This window comes from Microcaecilia unicolor, chromosome 1 (genome assembly GCF_901765095.1).
Source record: "Microcaecilia unicolor chromosome 1, aMicUni1.1, whole genome shotgun sequence".
Lineage (NCBI taxonomy): Eukaryota > Metazoa > Chordata > Amphibia > Gymnophiona > Siphonopidae > Microcaecilia > Microcaecilia unicolor.
The window spans coordinates 696456467-696478572 of record NC_044031.1 but is presented as its reverse complement, the minus strand read 5'-3'; the positions used below and the strand labels follow the sequence as shown (position 1 = coordinate 696478572).

The following is a 22106-nucleotide window of genomic DNA, read 5'->3' as shown; positions in this document are numbered from 1 at the left end:
ATTATCACGGGAGCACTTCCTGCCTTCTATTTAAGAGACACTACGGACTCCTGCGTTATGGATGCACTAACCAGTTAGTGCAGTGGTAAGGTCAGCATCCTTTATTGTATTTGTGTTTATTCTTGGTTATTTTACTATTGTTATGCTTTTAACAAAATTATAAGTTTTATGGTAAACTGTACCTACTGTACACTGCCTTGGGTTAATCTCTTCATACAGGCGGTTAATAAATCCCAAGAAATAACTAAACAAATAAATAAATAGCTAATTAGAGTACCCATGCACATTCTTTGCCCTGATACACCCTCTGCAACAAAAAAGAATGAAAAATAAATAACGTGTGCTTAGCACGTGCAGATGACAAAAATAACACAAAACAATTTAGTGCATCCTGTGTTAGGTCATTTTTCTGCATTAGGCATGCGTAAGTGCCTAATGCCGCTTAGCAAAAGGGTCCCTTTACTTTGCAGCATTTCTAAATATGTTCTAAGGGTCTATCCAGCATATTATAAATACTAACCATCTTCCCAATCATCATGACATAAGGTCCCAAGTACTTGTTTACACCAAAGATGTCTAGTACTCTAATATACCAAAAAATGATATCAACACAGTAGATGACTCTTCCATAGCCCATGTAGGGCTCATTCTGCAGGCGAAGAATCGCTCCGACTATAAACACTGAAATAGCAACAAGATCTGTGATATTCCAGTATTCCTGAAGCCAGACTTTCACCTTCTGGCTCAGCTTGCCTGGTTCTGACATCAGAATCTGAAATCAAAGAGTAAGATACATACTTACTGAAATGGTGAGGGTGATTTTAAAAAGCATGCAGCATGAAAAAATGTTACTCTCATACAGATTTTGTGCATGCATCTCCAAATACCTTCTCATGTTATAAGACTTATTGAGCATTTAAAGCTACAATTATGCTTTAATGATATTTTGTACCTAGAAGTGGTGTATAAAGAAAATACAAATCAGTGAATTCACTCATGTATATCTTCAGATTGGTGATTTATAACAGGATAATAAGCATTATTTTAAATTTTATTTCAGCTTTTCTGATTCATATATATTGTTTCTGTTATTTTATAAATTATAGATTGGAACCCTCCTTAAAGATCTTAGGTATTATGTTAGACCAGAATTTAACATGGGACACCCATGTGAAGGAACTAGCTAGGAGTTGTTTTTGGATAATGTTCAATCTCAGATGAGTTAGAACATATTTATCTCAAGAAAAGTTGAAGCTGGTGGTGCAGGCATTAATTTTGGCCAAGTTGGACTATTGTAATATAATCTATTGCAATGTAAAGATGGAATATCAATAAACATAAACATAATCTATTTATGTTGTATTAAGAATATATTAAGAAAGCTACAAACCATACAAAACACTGTGATTCGATTAATATGGGGCCCTTTTACTAAGCAGCATAGGTGCGTACGCGCATCCTACGTGCATCAATTTTGAACTACCACCCAGCTACCGCGTGGCCCGGGCGGTAACTTCATTTTTTACACGTGTCCCCTTCATATGCCGAAAAATTTCTAGTGCACGGCAATAACCGGGCAGTAATTGGCAGTGTACATGCGCTGATGATTACCGCCTGGTTAATTCATGAGACTTTATCGTGGGACAATTTTTAATTTGCTGCATGTTCATTTTCTGCCCAAAAAAGTGCTTTTTGCAGGTGTCTAATACATGCGTCTACACCAGCGCAGGTATTTTTCAGCACACCATAGTAAAAGGACCCCTATGTTTGCTAAAGAAATTTGACTGTTTCTCCTTAGTATATTCAACTTCATTGGCTGCCAATAGAAAGCAGAATAATTTTTAAACTATGCTGTTTTGTTTATAAAATAGTCCAGGGATATGCTCCAGTTTATGTTTCCTTTAATTAAAGTGTTGGGTTTGGGAATTATTACCTGCAACATCTTTATATTATCCCTTCCAACTTTTAAGAGTTTTGGGCCAAAAATAATTTTTTCACATTTTATTATCAAGCTGCCAAATATTGGAATGTTTTGTCAACATCTGTTACAAGTTTAGTTTATTACTCTTTTTGTAGGTTGACCAAGGATATTTTTTTAAAGAAATCTGTTCTTGCACGATGATTCTGTTTTAGATTTATTGATTTTTGTCATAAATATTTTTGTAATTCCCAGTCATTTGTCTCTGGTTCATTCTAGTTGTAATCCACTTGAAACCATAAATTTTGGTGTGAGTGGAATATAAATTCCTGGTAATATAATGTAACATTTTCCAGTAATGTAATATATAAGAAAATATATCCAATATACTACAACTTATATGTGTAGTATTTAAATCAGTGCTTCTCAAATTTCCTGGAGGCTCACCCAGCCAGTTGAGTTTTCGGGATTGCCAAAATGAATACACATCAGATATGAAAATTAATCTCATACATATTTATTATGGTAATGTTGAAAATCCATCTGGCTAGGTGTGTCTGTCCACTAGAAAATTGAAAGGCACTGAATTGAAATTGTGGTGTCAATATATATTAGGTTGTTATTCTATTTGAGATCAGCTTGTGATACCAAAATCCATTAGTTGAAGTTATCAAGCATCTTCAGTTGTCTTTAATTCCATGATTCTGAATTAGAGAACATTTATATAGTATGCTTATTTTGGTCATCTTCAGTGGTATTCACTTCCAGTCCTCAAACAGCAAACAGATCAGGATTTTTATCATTTGACTTGCAAGTTAATGCATACTTATGAGATAGTATACCATCTCATATATATTCATTAGAGGTGTCCTCGAAAGTCCATCAGTAAATAGCACAGCTCTAACATTTTCCTGTGAGGTTGCTAGTAGGGCTGTACATTCATTGTAGGCTTTCAGTTGGTTAGCATGCCTTGAGAAATTGAGGGTCCCTTTTACTAAGCTGCGTAAGCGCCTAGGCATGCCCAACGTATTCCAATTTGGAGTTACCACCCGGCTACCAGGTGGCCCTTGCGGTAACATCATTTTTGGTGCACGTCCGCTACCTGCGTCTGAAAAATAATTTTTATTTTCTGACATGCACCAGCTTCGCGCTTAGGTCATTACTGCCTGTTTAATGTGTGAGACCTTACCGCTAAGTCAATGGCTGGTGGTAAGATCTCAGACCCAAAATGGACACGCATCAATTTTTATTTTGCTGCACGACAATTTTCGGCAAAAATTTTAAAAAGATATTTTTTGCAGGTGCGCTGAAAAATGGATCTGCACGCACCCAAAACATGTGCCTACACTACCGCAGACCATTTTTAGCGCACTTTAGTAAAAGGACCCCTTAGTGCATGTTCAGTTGATTTAACATGTGTTGGCCTATGAATTAATTCTTATTAAAAAAAATTCTAATGCTCATTCCAAACTTTTTTAAAATAACAAATGTATGAAGTAAACTGAAAAAGAAATGTCCAAAAATCAGGAAAAAAAATCTAAAAATGACTGGACATGTTTCCTGTGCACATTTTTAGCTGTTAGTTTACTCCATATTTTCCAGACAGCTAATCTAATTCTGGTTTTACTCCACTGCATGTGTGAACTTAGTTATGATTTCCTTAAGAAAATCAGTTTTACAAGCATAGCGCCTATTTTAGAAGTACCATTCACATTTTAGATGTACATAAACAAGCACACAAACTAGAGGCTGCCTGAATTTTGGTTTCAGCTTGAAACCATCTCAAAATTCAAATTTGGCCATGCTATGGTTTTGGCTGAAAATAGTTGTTAATTCGCAAGAGGATTGTGAAAAATTACAAGAGGACCTTACGAGACTGGGTGTCTAAATGGCAGATGATGTTTGATGTGAGCAAGTGCAAAGTGATGCATGTGGGAAAGAGGAATTCGAATTATAGCTACGTAATGAAAGGTTCCACATTAGGAGTCACCAACCAAGGAAGGGATTTAGGCATCATCATTGATGAGATGTTGAAACCCTCTGCTCAGTGTGCTGCGGCGACTAAGAAAGCAAATAGAATGTTAGGTATTATTAGGAAAGGAATGGAAAACAAAAATGAGGACATTATAATGCCTTTGTATCGCTCCATGGTGCGACCGCACCTCGAATATTGTGTTCAATTCTGGTCACCGCATCTCAACAAAGATATAGTGGAATTAGAAAAGGTACAGAGAAGGGCGACAAAAATGTTAAAGGGGATGGGACGACTTCCCTATGAGGAAAGGCTGAAGCGGCTAGGGCTCTTCAGCTTGAAGAAAATACGGCTGAGGGGAAATATGATAGAGGTCTATAAAATAATGAGTGGTGTGGAATGGGTAGACGTGAGTCGTTTGTTTACTCCTTCCAAAAATACTAGGACTAGGGGGCATGCGATGAAGCTACAAAGTAGTAAATTTAAAACGAATCAGAGAAAATGTTTCTTCACTCAATGTGTAATTAAACTCTGGAATTCATTGCCAGAGAATGTGGTAAATGTGGTTAGCTTAGCAGGGTTTAAAAAAGGTTTGGACGGCTTCCTAAAGGAAAATTCCATAGACCATTATTAAATTGACTTGGGGAAAATCCACTGCTTATTTCTGGGATGAGTGTCTTAAAATATATTCAACTTTTTTTGGATCTTGCCAGGTATTTGTGACCTGGATTGGCCACTGTTGGAAACAGGATGCTGGGCCTTTGGTCTGTCTCAGTGTGGCAATAATTATGTACTTATGAAACTTCTTCCCCCAATTTTGACTGAAACTGACTCCCCCCCCCCCACCAAGTAAAAGTACAACCACTATCTATTCTCTGCTTCCTCAACCTTTCCTACGACCTGTAGGAACCTCTCCAGGCCTACCTTACAAACCTTGGTGATCTAGTGGTCTTGTTGGAGCAGGAGTGATTTCCAGTTGCTCCTGCCCATGCCACTTCTGCAGTCAAAATGGATGCCATGACTTCCCATGCCAGCCTTGTGAGATTGCCACATGAAGTCACGGCCACCATTTTGAGATTTGATTATTGGACCCTTATACTTTTAAAATCCAAATAAAATGGCTAAGATAAATGTTTATGTTCATAACGGTTCATGTGCCTGTTTTCACCCATTGATGCTTTACATATTTATTTTTTAAAAACTGATGCTCATGCTGCACATAACCAGCACATAAACAAACAGGCCCTACGTTGTCAGGTCTTGTTCTAAAATAATAGCAGAACTTAAGATGTTCTGACCTAGACATTTCAGTTCCAATTTGAACATTCTTTCTAAAATGTCGCCGTATATGTATCATTGGAGAGGACTGGATCCATCTGTTCTGATAACAATGAAGCCAAATTGTAATCCTACTCATAATTCATAAAGGAAATAACTCCAGCAGGAGCAGCATTCTTCATCACTGATGTCAGTATTAAGAATTAAGAAAGGACAAGAACTAGTCGAGGAGCAAGCAGGGAGAAAACCAGCAGCAATGAATACTGTAGTTAATTTAAAAAAGAAACCAAAGCCCATTAAAATCTCTGGCATTTTATCTGTGTAACTCTAACAGACAAATAGCACAGATTACCATAAATGTAAAATATTACAAAATGTTGTGCTTTATTTCTATTTACCTCTCCAATAGAGTTGTAACCAATTTTTTAACATTTTCAAAAATAATAAATTGCAGCTCCAATCCCCAGTTGTTTAAAAGATGAATCTGTTGTGGCATATGAGTGATGAATTTTTTGTAAGGTATGCTTTACTGAGGGGCCTTTTACTAAGCTGCGTAGGTGATTCAGAGTTACCGCCCGGCTACCGTGTGGCCTTTGCAGTAATTTCATTTTTTACGCACGCACGGTGAAAATCAGGCAGTAACTCTGACTTGACATGCATAGGCTATTACAACATGGTTAATGTGACAGACCTTACCACTAAGTCAATGGCTGGCGGTAAGGTCTCTGACCCAAAATGGATGCATGGCAAGTTTCATTTTGCCGCACGTCCATTTTTAGCAAAAAATTAAAAAAGGCCTTTTTTGCAGTCGCACTGAAAAATGGATCTGCGTGCACTGAAAATCCACACCTATACTACTGCAGGCCATTTTTCAGCGCAGCTTAGTAAAAGGGCTCCTGAGCTTTTTCCCAACAGAGAATGGGAAAAAAGCAGATCCCTGCTTAAGAGCAAACATCAATGGCTATATTACACTTTATTCAGTTATAATGATGACAGGTCACCTTTCGAACTAATAATGTTGATAAAATTCAAATGTATCAGAATTTCAATGAAAGCAGATATTTTAATATTTGAATTAGAAACTTTTAAAAAATTCTGCCAATTCATAAGAATCAGTATAAAGATTTCTGTTCGAAGGGTGTAATCATATAAACATTTTTTGTACATGTATGACAGAGTATGTGCATAAAAATGCCTCTTATAAAATTACCCCCAAAATTGTGCGTGCAAATTTGGACGCATGCCTAATTTGCACGCACAATTTCATTAAATAACAAGCTAATTAGCACCAATAATTGGCTTTTTAACAAGCAATTATTGGCAGTAATTAAATTTAATTGAACTTTACACACAGGAACCGCACCTACATTTTACATACGATCTGAAAAAGCGGGTGCAGAAATGGGAGGGTCATGGATGGAACGGGGGCATTCCTAAAATTAATTCATGTTGCTATAGAATAACAGGGTTATGTACCTAATGTAGATGCATACATTTGCACCACGTTTCAGTTGGTGCAAATGTCTGCATCTAAAGTTGGGTGCGATTCCTGGGCATAAGTGCTATTCTATAAACCATGCCTAACTTTAAGCACAGCTTATAGACTAGCGCTTTTTTTGGTGTTGATTTTTTTGGCACCATATATAGAATCTAGCCTTTTATGTAGTTCAGGTCTAGGGGTCCTTTTACTAAGGTGCACTGAAAAATGGGCTGTGCTAGTGTAGGCGCATGTTTTGGGTGCACACAGATCCATTTTCAGTGCACCTGTAAAAAAATGCCTTTTTAAAATTTTTGCCGAAAATGGACATGCGTCAAAATTTAAATTGGCGCATGCTCATTTTGGGTCTGAGACCTTACCGCCAGCCATTGACTTATTGGTAAGGTCTCTCGTGTTAACCACGCGGTAATCACCTATGCATGTCAAGTCAGAGTTACCGCTTGATTTTCGCCGCTTGCTAGAAAATAAAATATATTTTCTGGCGCGCGTAAAAAATGTAATTACAGCATGGGCCACGTGGTAGCTGGGTGGTAAATCCAAACTGTCACGCATTGGGCACGTGTAGGCACCTACTCGGCTTAGGGCCCCTAGGTGTATTTTTTATGTTTATGTTTATTCCAGGACTTGATATACCGCCTTTACAAAGTCAAGGTCAAAGTGTTTTATAAAATCAATAAAAAAGAAAAGCAGAAAGAACTCCAATAAAAGTAGAAAAGAATACTCAACCAGCATAGTAAAATCAGCTTTAATAGTGGGGACTAGACCAGGAAGTGGAGGACATCTAGCGATCTACACATCAATGGATTATCAGGAGTTAAGCTTCATGACATTCTGACAGAGTCAATCAACTATGGTATTCATGACTAAGGTATCCATGAGGGGAATAATCGAAAGGCAGCGGCCATCTCCGGCACCGGTGCCACAAGCGGGCGGAGCCAACCGTATTTTCGAAAAAGATGGCCGGCCATCTTTTTCTTCTCTAATACGGTTGGGCCCAGCCAAATATCAGAGTTCACGGGGTTTGATATGGCCGGCATCGGTTTTCGGCCATAATGGAAAAAAATGCCGGCCATCTCAAGCCATTTGGTCGTGGGAGGAGCCAGCATTTGTAGTGCACTGGCCCCCCTGACATGCCAGGACACCAACCGGGCACCCTAGGGGGCACTTCTAAAAATTAAAAATAAAAATAGCTCCCAGGTGCATAGCTCCCTTCCCTTGGTTGTTTAGTCCCCCAAATCCCCCCCAAACCCACTCCCCACAACTCTACACCATTACCATAGCCCTAAGGGGTGAATGGGGGCACCTACATGTGGGTAGAGTGGGTTTTGGTTTTTTTTTGGAGGGCTCAATATTTACCACCACAAGTGTAACAGGTAGGGGGGGAGATGGGCCTGGGTCCACCAGTCTGAAGTGCACTGCACCCACTAAAAACTGCTCCAGGGATTTGCATACTGCTGTCAGGGAGCTGGGTATGACATTTCAGGCTGGCATAGAGGCTGGCAAAAAATTTTTTTTTTGGGTGGGAGGGGGTTGGTGACCACTGGGGGAGTAAGGGGAGGTGATCCCCGATTCCCTTCGGTGGTCATTTGGTCAGTTGGGGCTCCTTTTTGAAGCTTGGCCGTGAAAAAAAGGGACCAAGTAAAGCCGGCGAAATGCTCATCAAGCCTGGCTTTTTTTTTCCATTATAGGGCAAAGCCGGCCATCTCATGAGCACGCCCCCGTCCCGCCTTCACTACACTACCGACACGCCCCCTTGATGTTTCGCCGGCTCCGCAACAGAAAGCAGTTGAACCCAGTCAAAATTGGCTTTCGATAATACCGATTTTGCCGGGTTCAGGAGATCACCGGCCATCTCCCGATTTGTGCCGGAAAATGGCCAGCGATCACTTTCGAAAATGAGCTGGCTAGGTGCCTATGCACACTGAACGCTTGCCAAATTAAAGTTACCACCCGGTTACCGCATGGCCCTTGTGGTAATTTCAGTTTTGGCATGCATCTGCAAAATATTTTTTGTTTTCAGGCACGCGTAACAGACACACGCCAAGTGTCCTTTGATGCACATAGGTCATTACTGCCCAGATTCTTTACCGCTAGGTCAATGACTGGAGGTAAGGTCTCAGACCCAAAATGGACGCATGGCAATTTTGATTTTGCCGCACATCCAGTTTCGGCAAAAAAAGCCTTTTTTACAGGTGCGCTAAAAAATGGATTGGCATGCGCCCAAACTCTTGCCTACACTACCATAAGTCATTTTTCAGAGCGCCTTTGTAAAAGGACCCCTAAGTAAGGTGTGTAAATTTCACAATGCCAATGAAATGCCCATTTCTATGCCCATAACCACACCCTTTTTGCCTGTGTGTGTTAAATGTTCGGTGCACATCATTACAGAATACTCTTAGCATGGATCTCTAGGTGCTCTGTATAGAATGTGGGGGTAAGGGCCTTATTCTATAACGGTTGTACCCCTAAATTTACACTTCTAAAATTTATGCTCCTAAAGCATACTTTATACTTCAAAATAGATAATGCTCCTAATTTAGGAACATAAATTTAGGAGTGTAAATTATGCTTATAAATTAGGAGCATAAATTTTAGAAGCATAAATTTAGGAGCATAACCTTTATGGAATAAGACTATAAGCGCTATGGGCCAGTTCCTATATATGGCGCCTAAAAAAACAATGTGGTAAACAGTTCCGACTAAGCATATTCTATAAGCCACACCTTAATTTAGGCATTGTATATAGAATATGCTTAGTTGATATTCTAGCGCCTAAAAGTAATCGTCCATTTGCACCAATGAAAATGTGGTATAAATCCTTATGTGTAAATTTATGCACACTGGGCCATATTCTGTAACATAGTAACAAAGTAAATGATGACAGATAAAGACCTGTACGGTCCATCCAGTCTGCCCAACAAGATAAAATCATTTTACATGTATACCTGAGTTTGATTTGTCCTTGCCATTCTCAGGGCATAGACCGTAGAAGCCTGGCCAGCACTGTTCTTGTACTAAGTTCTGAAGCTAATGTCGAAGCCCCTTAAAATTTACACTCCAGCCCATCCCTATCTATTCAGTCATGATCAGGGCATAGACCATAGAAGTCTGCCCAGCACCGGTTTTGTTTCCCAATTACTGGCGTCACCACCTAATCTCCGCTAAGATTCCACAGAACCATTCCTTCTAAACAGGATTCCTTTGTGTTTCTCCCATACATGTTTGAATTCCATTACCGTTTTCATCTCCACCACCTCCCATGGGAGGGCATTCCACATATCCACCACCCTCTCTGTGAAAACAATACTTCCAGACATTACTCCTGAGTCTTCCCCCTTCAACCTCAATTCATGTCCTCTAGTTCTACCGCCTTCCCGTCTTCGGAAAAGGTTTGTTTGCGGATTGACACCTTTCAAATATTTGAATGTCTGTATCATGTCACCCCTCTTTCTCCTTTCCTCCAAGGTATACATGTTCAGATCAGCAATTCTCTCCTCTTACGGTTTGCAACGCAAATCCCTTACCATTTTTGTAGCTTTTCTTTGCATCGCTTCCAGTCTTTTTACATCTTTAACAAGATACGACCTCCAAAACAGAACACAATGCTCCAAGTGGGGCCTCACCTACGACTTGTAGAGGGGGAATCAAAACCGCCTTTCTTCTGCAGGTTATGCCTGGCATCCTTCTGGCCATGGCTGTTGCCATGTCGCATTGTTTCTTCACCTTTATATCCTCAGACACCAACACCCCAAGGTCTCTCTCCTAAGTCGAGCTTACTAATCTCTGTAACTACAGGATCCTTTTACCAAGCTGCGGGAAAAAGGACCCTGCGCTAGTGGCAGGGGCAATTTTTCCTGGGTGCCAGAGCCCTTTTTACCACAGTGGGTAAAAATCCCCCAAACACATATGACCATGCGGTAAGAGAACTCTTTCCACGTGGCCATGTGATGGGGAGCCACCACCCATTGAGGTGGCGATAAGGGTTCACGTGCTAACCCGGTGGTAACTGTGCATGCCATTTCCGGGAGTTTTCTTTTTCCCCCAGAAATGGTGCATGCTCAGGGTGGGACTACCACTGGTGGCCGCATTGGGCTGGCGGTAATCCCGGAAGAGCAAGCATGTTGGGCTTACTGTCACTCTGTAAAAAGGCCCCTTAGTGCGCAAATTTTGGAACACCCACAAAATACCAATTTCCCTGCCTGTAACCATGCCCCTTAGAATTTAGGCACAGTGTGTTATAGAATACGCTTAGGGATTTGTGCATGTAAAATCTAATTATTGCCAATTAGTGCTCATTATTGCTTTTTAAAACCTGTTATCAATGCTGATTAGCTTTATGATTCAATTAAATTACGCATGTAGTTACAGAATACACTTGGATTTCAGTATGGAACTCTGGGCACACTATATAGAATCCAGCAGTATTTTACAACTGATACATGCAACTCACTTATCCACAAATTCTGTATAGGTTGTGTAATAGAAGTGAATTTAAAAATTTGTTTTTCAACTCTGCCTTGACCGGGAGTGTGAAATAAGTTGTGTGAAAATAAGTTGGAATGTAGAAGATAAGACACAGCTCTAATTAATTTGGTATGTAAAGGGAGAGGTGGAGCTTGTTTCGAGTTCAGACTGGCCACCTGGACTGAGAAATATGTGACCACCTTCTCACAGTATGGCTTGTTTACCAAAACAGAGAAATTCTCAAGCATTCTGTAATTTTCCGTAGCTCTGAACATGAGTTCAAAGCCTAATAAAAAAGGGGGGGGCCTCTTACAGTGAAACCAGAAGCTCATCTATGGATGGACGCATTGCATAGAACCAGACTCCTGGTCATGAGAATCCTTCTTCGCTGAAAAAGGGGCTTATCTCAGCTGCTGTAAAAAGCCTGGACAATGTAAGGACCAGTGATGTATGTATAGGTATTGTTTAAGTATAATGTATTATTTCTTCTTTTCCTGGTCTAGAAACTCCTAGCATTGCTTGGATGTAGGGACCGGTGATGTAATGATTGTTTCTTTTTAACTATAGATAGGTATTATTGTTTCTTTTCAGTTATATATCTTAATCATTGTGTATATAGCTTAATCATTGTGTATATTAGAGAATAATGAACCTCTAATAAAAGTCTCATTTACCTAATACGAATCCAAAAGAATCCACAGTAATTACTGAGTAGTCTGTGTTAGTGCTGTGTCAGTGAGGCAGGCTGTAAAACCAGGTCAGAACAGGTTGCTCAAAGTTAGGCATGCAATTTTGGGCATGGATCACAGATACGCTAAATTGGTGAAGACAATCAATAGTTGGCCTTAAGCGTTAATTGTCACTAATCACTGGTTACACGCGGATCTGCTCTGCACCTCTATTCTATAACCTGCGTGCCTAATTCATCTCGCATGCAACTCCAAAGGAGGCATGGCCAAGGCAAAGTCATGGGCGTTCCCAGGATTCAGGCGCGGAATAACAGAATACTTTCATTTCCGCGCCTGACAGTAGTTAGGTGCAAGCATTTAGACCAGCCTTTGGTAGGCATAAATACTTGTGCCTAAACTTAATTGCAAAAATAACTTAAGTTAATTTTCTATAAAGACAGTTCCATGTGGAACTGCCTTTATAGAATTCGTGCTTAGCATGCATCCTGATGTCTCTCTTTGGGTGCCATTTCCTGAATCTACCTCTAAGCGTGTAAATGCAAGGAAATGTACATATGGGCAGAGCATGGCTCGAGCTGCCACAAATGTGTGTAACTTAGGGGCCCTTGTACTAACCTGCTTAACAGCTAAGAACGCTGCATGAAAGAATTGGGGTTTGATAAGATGCAATGTGATCACAAAAATATGTGATACCATCTTGTTTGATATTATAAGAAAATTGATGCACGGCTCCTGATGAAATATGTAAAGTGAAATGGGTTTGGCCACCGTCGAGCCATAGCTAAATGCTCAACTACTTTTTATATATAAAAGAAGATAATATTTGAGAATAAAGGAATATTTGGAATTTTAATACATCGTGTTGATTATTTAAACACTAGGAAAAAAGGCCCATTTCTGACACAAATGAAACGGGCGCTAGCAAGGTTTTCGTCGGAGTGTGTATGTTTTACAGAGTGTGTGTGAGAGTGAGTGTGTGATAGAGAGAGAGTGAATGTGTGAGTGTGTGTGATAGAGTGAGACTGTGTGTGAGAGTGTGTGTGTGTGAGAGAATGAGAGTGTGTGCCAGGGGCCCCCTCCTTCCCTCCCAGTTTCAGGGTCTGCCCACCCCCCCTCCAAGTTCCAGGGTCGTTGCCCCCCTCTGCCCCTCCCTCCCTGTTTCAGGGTCCCCCCTCCCTCCCTCCCAGTTTCAGGGTCTGCCTGGCCCCCCTCCAAGTTCCAGGGTCCGCCCTCTCTCCCACCCACCCACCCAGTTCCAGGGTCGTTGCCCCCCCTCTCTCCCTCCCACCCAGTTCCAGGGTAGTTGCCCCCCCCCCCTCTTCCCACTCCCCCCAGCCACCCTGCAATGTTTAATTGAAAAATTAGGGAGCTGTGTAGTGGAACAAAATGCACCTGCAACGTTGTGAAGCTGACTCCGTGGCTTCATTGAAGTGAAGGGTTAGTAAGGTTCGTCAGATTCGTGAGTCTGTAACCATCTCCCTTTGCCCTGCCCTCGTGCCTCTGATTGGTCCGCCGCCCTCGACGTCAAAACGTGATGATGTCGCGGACGTCAAAATGTGATGACGTCAAGGGCGGCGGACCTATCAGAGGCGCGAGGGTGGGGCCGAGAGAGATGGTTACAGATTCATGAATCTAACAAACCTTACGAACCCTTCACTTCAGTGAAGCCAGGGAGTCACCTTCAGAACGTTGGAGGTGCTTTTTATTATAGTAGAGATTTACACTGGACTCTTCACTTGTTGATGTTAACCCCCAACTACTGCCAGCCCAACGCGGCCTCTGGTGGTAGTTCTGCCTTGAAAATGTTTACCGCCACGCTAACCTGGTGAGAAAGTTGCCTGGTTACCGCTGAGTTACTGTGGGAGCCCTTACCACTACCTCAATCGGTGGTAGTAGCTCCCCGCCACCGTATGGCTATATTTTTAGGGGTTTTTTACCTGCTGTGGAAAAAAGGTTCCTGGTGAGCAGGAAAAATGCCCCCCACCGCTACCGTAGGGCCCTTTTTCCCACAGCTTGGTAAAAGGTGCCCTTACAGAATACTATAAGTTATGTGCTAAAGTGCCCCATTTAGACACATGCATTTATACCTGCTACTGACATGGCATAAGTGGGTGTGCCTAATTGTAGGCCAGTAGATGCTGATTTATTCCACTATTCTATAACAGCATTTAGATATCGGCAAAACAAAAAGGAAATTCAACACCAAGGTCCTAAAATACAAAAGTTGTATTAAAAGCAGAGTAAAAGATAAACCTCTTGTTGGACATTGCACATGAAAAAGGACATATGTCAATAGCTAGAATATGGGAATTGACAAGTATGTCAAGAAAACACAGTTTTACCCTGATGAAGGATGTTGCCAAAACATGGCCATGTTGGATTTTATCCTTTGAATTTGTTTGTTTGTAAATATTTTTGTGATTAAAATATATTCCCCTGGATTTTATGTAGCATTCCTAAAGATCCGTGCTGAAATCCAGGTGGATTCTATAACAATGCGCTTAACTTAATTAGCTTAAGAGGCTAATTAGATTGATAACAGCACTTAAACAATAATGAGCACTAATTGGTAATAATTAGAATTTACATGTCCAACTCGCTAAGTGTATTCTGTAATGCACTGCACCTAACTTCATGTTTATGGGCAGGGAAATGGGCATTTTGTGTGTGTTCCAAAATTTACATGCGTAGTTATAGAATTTAGCCCTCTGCACCTAAACCCATGTGCCAGGATTTACGCCATGTGTTTGGTGGTGTAAATGGACGTGCATAGTTTGGGGCGATGGGATAAAAACTAAGCATATTCTATATACCGTGCCTAAATCTAGACATTGCTTATAGAACACGCTTATGCAAAAATGTTTTCTGCGTGGATTTTTTAGGTGCCATTTATAGAATCCCCCTTATTATGCTTTAAATACTCATTGTTAAATTATTGATTGGGCTCTTATCCCTTTCATAACCCATCTTGGTGGTCTGCTGATTATGGTATGTGGTGCCCCACTTGGCCTGCTCAGCTAGGCAATGTATTATAAAACTACCCCCGTGAATGGTTCTCACAAAGCTTGCAAAATAATTGCAACATGACTATTACCTCTCTCACTTTCTCTAGCCCTAGAGTCAGGATATAAGAAATGACAATCCATTCTTGCATAGATGGCCAGCGTTCCATCTTCACCAGAACCACATAATTGAAGAGCATTAAGTACCACAGATAAGCTATCTGGAAGAAGGAGAGAAAAGTTTCATATTAACTTTATATGCTTCATCTGTTGTCTTTCTTTGTTACAACGTCTAGTACTTCACATAGGGCCCGTTTTACCAAGAGACGGTAAAAGTGGGCCCTGTGGTGGCATTGGCGTGCAGGTTTGTCACACGTCAAGGCCCCTTTTACTGCTGCCTGGTAAAAGGAAAAATTCTGGCTGGGACAGGAAATGGCCATGTGGTAAGTGAAATACTTGTTGCACAGCCATTTCATGGTGGAACCCTTACCACATGTGGCACTGTCCAGTTACCAACAGGTACACCCCCGCTGCTCGCGCTAAAAAAATATTTGTGGGAAGGAAATGGTGTGTGGTGGGGGCTAGAACTACCATAGAGCTCCTCTGGAAGCACAGAGTTTGAGCCAGATCGCCGTGCACCATTGTCATGGTAGCCCTACCGCAGCATAGGAAACGGGCCCCATAGAGAAGTTCTGCTAACCTTTGGTTTTTTGAAAAAGCTCAAATAATTTTAATTCCTGTCATAATTTCCAGCAAGTTGAACAGAGCTAAACCTGTATTTATTGGTTAAAGAGAGATGGAAGTGAGAGCGAACGTGCTTCCTGATCTGCAGCATTGTCACGTGTGTGTTCGTCATATACAGACATTCATAAATAGAAAATCCCTATAAGCCTTAGAAATGTGAATTTAATTTAATTATAATTGCTAGAGGTTAACAATCTTTAATAAAAGGGTCCCTTAGATATTGCAGAATTTGGCATAGAATTATGCTAAGAATTAAAACAGTGCTGGTCAGCATTACAAAAATCTTTGCTCTATAAAAATAAAACTTGGAAAAGCTTGATAGGCAGTCTTTCAGATAATATTGTTTGTCTTAAAGATTTAGGTTTCTTTAAGATTTATAGAACTCACTCAGTATTTGGTTTTTTTTTTCTATTTTAATATCTGATTTTTGGTACATGCTACAGAACCAGTGCAGATAAATTATCTGAGTAATATTAAGCCATTCAAAATCTGAGTAAAATGTTGATATACTTACTGTATAAAACCAGAACTTTACAATAGGAGCATTATAGAATTCATAGATTTTGGTTCTGATTGGAATACTGTGCTGCTTTCTGTTTCTGTCTTCTTCATCCCCCTTTCTCGAGGCAGTGTCAATGTTTACATCCTGTAGAATTGAAAAAAGTAGTTTCTGACAAACAGAGCTTCTCTCACTTATATAGTCTCTATTAATATACCGTATGCAAATAAATTTGATTTTTCCCTATTTTATCCTCTCATCCTTTACTCTTCTTTCCCTAGACAGCAACCTGGGAAGCACCAGGCAGCCTTTGGCATCTTTCTCCAAGGTGCTGCTCAGCACCACTCATTAGTAGGGATGGGCACAGACACAGAACCTTTGGATTTCTGTATTTTTCCTGATTTTTGTTTTTTGCGTTTATTTCACACATTTTTTTTAACAAAAAATAGTTTGATATCAGAAGTTTAAAATGTATGTAAATTGATTATACAGGCATCAATTCATAGGTTAATATATATTAAATTGATTTTTTATGCAAAAACAAAATGTTAAGATGCACTAACATGGAGGGGCATAATTGACCAGAAACGCCTATCTCCATGGGCGTTAATCTCCGAGAACGGGTCCGTGAAGGGGCGGAGTGAACCGTATTTTTTAAAAAAAAATAGACGCCCATGCTTTATTCGCCAAGGTGTGAGCTGGGCGTTTTTGCTTTTCACCGATAATGGAAAATGAAATCGCCCAGCTCAAAAACGAATAAATGCAAGGCATTTGTTCGTGGGAGGGGCCAGGATTCATAGTGCACTGGTCCCCCTCACATGCCAGGACACCAACCGGGCACCCTAGGGGGCACTTTTACAAAAACAAAAAAAAAGGTAAAAGAGCTCCCAGGTGCATAGCACCCTTCCCTTGGGTGTTGAGCCCCCCAAATCCCCCTCAAAACCCACTGCCCACAAGTCTACACCAGTACTATAGCCCTAAGCGGTGAAGGGGGGCACCTACATGTGGGTACAGGGGGTTTGGGGGGGGTTGGACGACTAGTAGCATTAAGCAGCACAATTGTAACAGGTAGGGGGGGGATGGGCCTGGGTCCACCTGCCTGACGTCCACTGCACCCCCTAACAACTGTTCCAGGGACCTGCATACTGCTGCTTGGGAGGAGGGTATGACATTTGAGGGTGAAAGTAAAAAGTTGTGAAACATCATTTGTTGTGGTGGGAGGGGGTTAGTGACCACTGGGGGAGTCAGGGGAGGTCATCCCCGACTCCCTCTGGGGGTCATCTGGTCATTTAGGGCACGTTTTGGGGCCTTATTCGTCAAAAAACAGGGTCCAGGAAAAGTGCCCTAAATTCTAGCTACAAACGCATCCATTATCGGCGAAGGGCGCCCATCTCTGTTCGGGTGATAACCACGCCCCAGTTCCGCCTTCACCACGCCTCCGACACTCCCCCGTCAACTTTGTCCGCATCCGCGACGGAGTGCAGTTGAAAGCGTCCAAAGTTCGGCTTTCGATTATGCCGCTTTATTTGTTTTTGTGAGAAGAACGCCCATCTCCCGATTTAGGTCGGAACTTGGGCGTTATTCTCGTTCGATTATAAGCTGGATAGTAACATAGTAGATGACGGCAGAAAAAGACCTGCACGGTCCATCCAGTCTGCCCAACAAGATAAACTCATATGTGCTAGTTTTTTGTGTATACCTTACCTTGATTTGTACCTGTCTTTTTCAGGGCACAGACCGTATAAGTCTGCCCAGTACTATCCCCGCCTCCCAACCACCAGCCCCGCCTCCCACCACTGGCTCTGGCACAGACCGTATAAGTCTACCCAGCACTATCCCCGCCTCCCAACCGCCAGCCCTGGCACAGACCGTATAAGTCTGCCCAGCACTAGCCCCGCCTCCCAACCGTCTCTGCCACCCATTCAAGGCTAAGCTCCTGAGGAGTGCGCGCTAATGGTGTCTTATCATTTATAGTGTGCTAACCATTAGCTTGCACTAAATCTGTTAGCGCACCTTAGTAAAAGTACCCCTAAATGTGAACTAATGAATGCACATCCCTATTCATTAGCTAGAGGATGCCACCATAGAGGCAGCTCTCCTCCTTATCTTCTTTTTTCTGAGTGCACAATTAAAAAAGATCTTTTTGATATAATGATGGCTCTAGCCACTCATCTTATCATATTTCATTGGAAAAATAATTTGCATTTGAACTTTTGTGAATGGTAGAGTCATCTTTGTACTATTAGAAACTATGAAGAATCTGCAGCTTTTAAATTTCATCAATTGCCTACTTTTAAGAAGCATTGGGCTCCTTTTGATCATTACATCAAAACATCAGTATCTCCTAGAGATTAGATTTTTATATTTATACTTAAATTGTCACATTTATCTATATGTAATGCATTTGGTTTTGTTGTTGTATGTTATATTGGTTTAAATTTTCTTGAAAACTCAATAAAAATGATTTAAAAAAGATCTTTATATTTGTTAATTTTTATGATAATGTACAAATAAATGAAATGTAACATAGTCCACCACATTTAGCAATCTGCCTCAAATGAAACATCCAGCTAAAACAAAACATGTCTATATAAATAGAATAACCAATATCTACAGTTAAGTACGATAGCTCACAGACCAGTGACTAGTCCAGAGAACTTGATTTTCATATTGCTTAAAAGCTTGTTGTTCGATATTTTGGGGTCCTTTTTCTAAGCTGCGGCAAAAGGGGGCCTGTGCTGGCATCAGCATTTATTTTTGACGTGCTGAGACCCCCTTTTACCACAGTGGATAAAAGTTTTTTTTTTTTTAAGAAATGGCCACACAGCAAGTGAAGCACTTGCCGTGTGGCCATTTCAAGGGGGAGCACTTACCGTCACCCACTGAACTGGTGATAAGGAGGGGCAAAATCGAACGTTGCCGGCCAAATAGTTCGCCGGCGATCTATGTTGGCGGCGGCGCTACAGCTGGCCGGAACCGTATTATCGAAAAAGATGGCCGGCCATCTTTTTTTTCGATAATACGGTTTAGCCCGGCCAAATGCTGTGGAGTTCGCTGGGTTTGAGATGGCCGGGTTTGTTTTTCAGCGATAATGGAAAGTTATGTCGGCCATCTCAAACCCCGGCCAAATTCAAGGCATTTGGCCGTGGGAGGAGCCAGCATTTTTAGTGCACTGGCCCCCCTGACATGCCAGGACACCAACCAGCCACCCTAGGGGTCACTGCGGTGGACTTCAGAAAAGCTCCCACGTGCATAGCTCCCTTACTTTGGGAGCTGAGCCCCCCAAACCCACTACCCACAAATGTACTGCACCCACTAAAATTGCTCCAGGGACCTGCATACAGCCTCTAGGACTTATTGCTGCTGTATAACTTTGGCACACCAGTTCACACCTGAAGACTAATCTCTCTGAAAAAGTCCTTTCTTGAAATAACCACGTTTACTCACAGTTAACTGCAGATCAGAGGTTGTGCCCCACTGGCAAAGAGTCCCCTGGTACTAAGATTAGCAGTAGGTCAGAGCTGGCACAATGGTGTACAATGCCCTCTTTCAGCACCATGCAAGGTAAGAACTACATTCTCTAACGTGGGTAACACAAAAATGGCCACTACCGCATGGACTACAACAACAGGAAACAAAACAGGGCACACTCTGACCCAGTTAGCAGGGGGGAAAAGCACCATGGGAGTAGAGCCCAGTACCCTACACCCACCACAATGCATTGCTAATGTGACTCTGCAGGGCACCTAACAGAAAAGGTGTCACACTCACCCGAGAGCCACATCGCAACCAGGGAAAGGCTGTCGGAGGATACAACACATTCTGCTGTCATGGAGGTGGGTACGGCATTTGAGGCTGGCATACAGGCTGGCAAAAAAGGTTTTTAGTTTTATTTTTTTAGTTTGGAAGGGGATTGGTGACCACTGGGGGAGTATGAGGAGGTTATCCCACATTCCCTCCAGTGGTCATCTGGTCAGTTGGGGCACCTTTTTGAGGCTTGGTCGTGAAAATAAAAGGACCAAGTAAAGCCGGCGAAATACTGCTTAACGCCACTTTTTTTTTCCATTATCGGTGAAAGCCGGCCATCTGGTAGCCACGCCCATGCCCGCCCATGTCCCACCTTCGCTAATCTACCGACATGCCCCCTTGAACTTTCGCCGGCGAAGCGACGGGAAAGCGGCGATGCTGTCAAAAATGCCGCTTTTGATTATACCGATTTCGCAACTTTTGAGAAATCGACCGGCATCTCCCGATTTGTGTCAGAAGATGGCTGGCGATCACTTTCGAAAATAAGCTGGAAGGGCTCCCGTGCTAACCCAGCGATAACCGGGCAGCATGCGGCACTGGCTGATTACTGCTGGGTAAACACTGGTGCTACAAAAATACAAATATTTTTGTAGCACTGGAAATGGTGCGCACTGGAGATAAGAACTACCGCTGGACTGCTGTGGTAGCTGGTGGTACTTCTGGTTTAGCGAGTGGTAAGCCTTGTTGGGCTTACCGTCGCTTAGTAAAAGACCTCCTTTATGAACAACTTTAGAATTTAGTGCATAATTTTAATGATAACATGAGCCAACCACCTCATCGGATAGGAGATTTAAGTACAGATGACCACACCCCAATGCTTGGTACTATGACTTGAGACATAGGGCTAGCCCATGCTAAGAAAATGCTACACATTCAAATTTGAAATCTGGAACCTAGGAATTAAAAAAACTATAGGACCAATTTTCAGTCAGTTACTCAAAAGCAGGTGGTTAATGCATAATTTAGCCCTTCATTTTTAGGTATACAGAATTGGCCATTTATCCCCGGATTCTATATAGCGCGACTTAAGTTGCATGTGCAAATCCGGTCATATTCTGGATTTGTGTGTACAACTTAATTAGTTAACAAGCCAAGCAGTGCTTATACTTGCCAATCAACAAGCAATAATTGACATTCACATTAATTAGTATTTACATGTACAACTGTCTAAGCATATTCTATAACATGATGTGCATAAATTCTAAGTCTCATAGTTGAAAAGTGGGCACAACCACTGGTCTGTGCTTAATTTAGGCTGTGGGATTTACACCAAGTTTTACTTAGCGTAATTGCCCATGACTAAATTTAGTCACACAAATGGGTGCTTGGCATATTCTCTAAACCACATGGAAATTTAGGCTTATTCTATAAAGTATGCCAAAATTAAGACGCAGTTTATAGAATATGCTTAGGCATGTTTAATTTTGGGGCCAATTTTTTTAGGCATGATATATAGAATCCAGTCCTTAACTCATTAAGGGTATAGTTTATTATTGTGGGCTACCGTTAAGACAGGTTATTTTACCACTAACTCATGCTGTTTTAGCACAGGTCCTATTCTATGCAATGAGATTTAGTTGCTAAAAACTGGGATTAACAGTAAAATAACATGGCTTAACAGTAGCCCACATTGATAACTTCCCTCCATAATTAAAGAGAAATGCTCTAGGAATCAAAATAATTGCTAAATGTAATAAAAGTGGGACCATTATAGGGGAATCAAGCCATTGTGACATCCCTGATGAGGTTGTCTCTTAGTCATTGGTGGATTGAGGCATTATGACATGACATCAGCTCTGGTTACCAGAGACTGAAACTCTTCACAATACGGGGAGAAGTTATCATTATGGTCTACCTTTAAGACATGTTATTTTACCACTAACTAGTGCTATTTTAGCACGTCTCATTTTATGCGATGAGACCTAGTTACTAAAAACTGGGGTTAACAATAAACTAACATGTCTTAACAGTAGCCCATGCTGAAAACTTTCCCCCTAAATAGACAGAGTTAGAGGGTGCTTATTTGTAGCCTATTTTATAAAGAAAAGTAGGAATCTACTATTTCTTTACAGAATACTAGCTTAAGAAGTCAAATTCACACCTATATTTTAGGTGCATTTATGCCAGCCATAGAACTGATGTAATTACTTGTGCCTAGATTGCTGAAAAATATGTGCAAATTATAGTATTCTATAATTTGTGCATGTGTCTGTGTGCCCCAACCATGCTGCCAGA

The 22106-nt window shown here is 41.3% G+C and overlaps 1 protein-coding gene across 1 annotated transcript in view; it reads right to left on the bottom strand.

Moving 5' to 3' along the window:
* The window catches only part of TRPM1 (transient receptor potential cation channel subfamily M member 1), a 153753-nt gene that overhangs the window by 30746 nt on the left and 100901 nt on the right, over window positions 1–22106 (bottom strand). Inside the window, exons 17-19 of the mRNA XM_030188493.1 lie at window positions 16080–16211; window positions 14914–15042; window positions 521–772 (exon numbers count right to left, since the gene is read on the bottom strand). Coding sequence (XP_030044353.1) covers window positions 521–772; window positions 14914–15042; window positions 16080–16211 — 513 coding nt within the window. The remainder of the gene's footprint in view (window positions 1–520; window positions 773–14913; window positions 15043–16079; window positions 16212–22106) is intronic.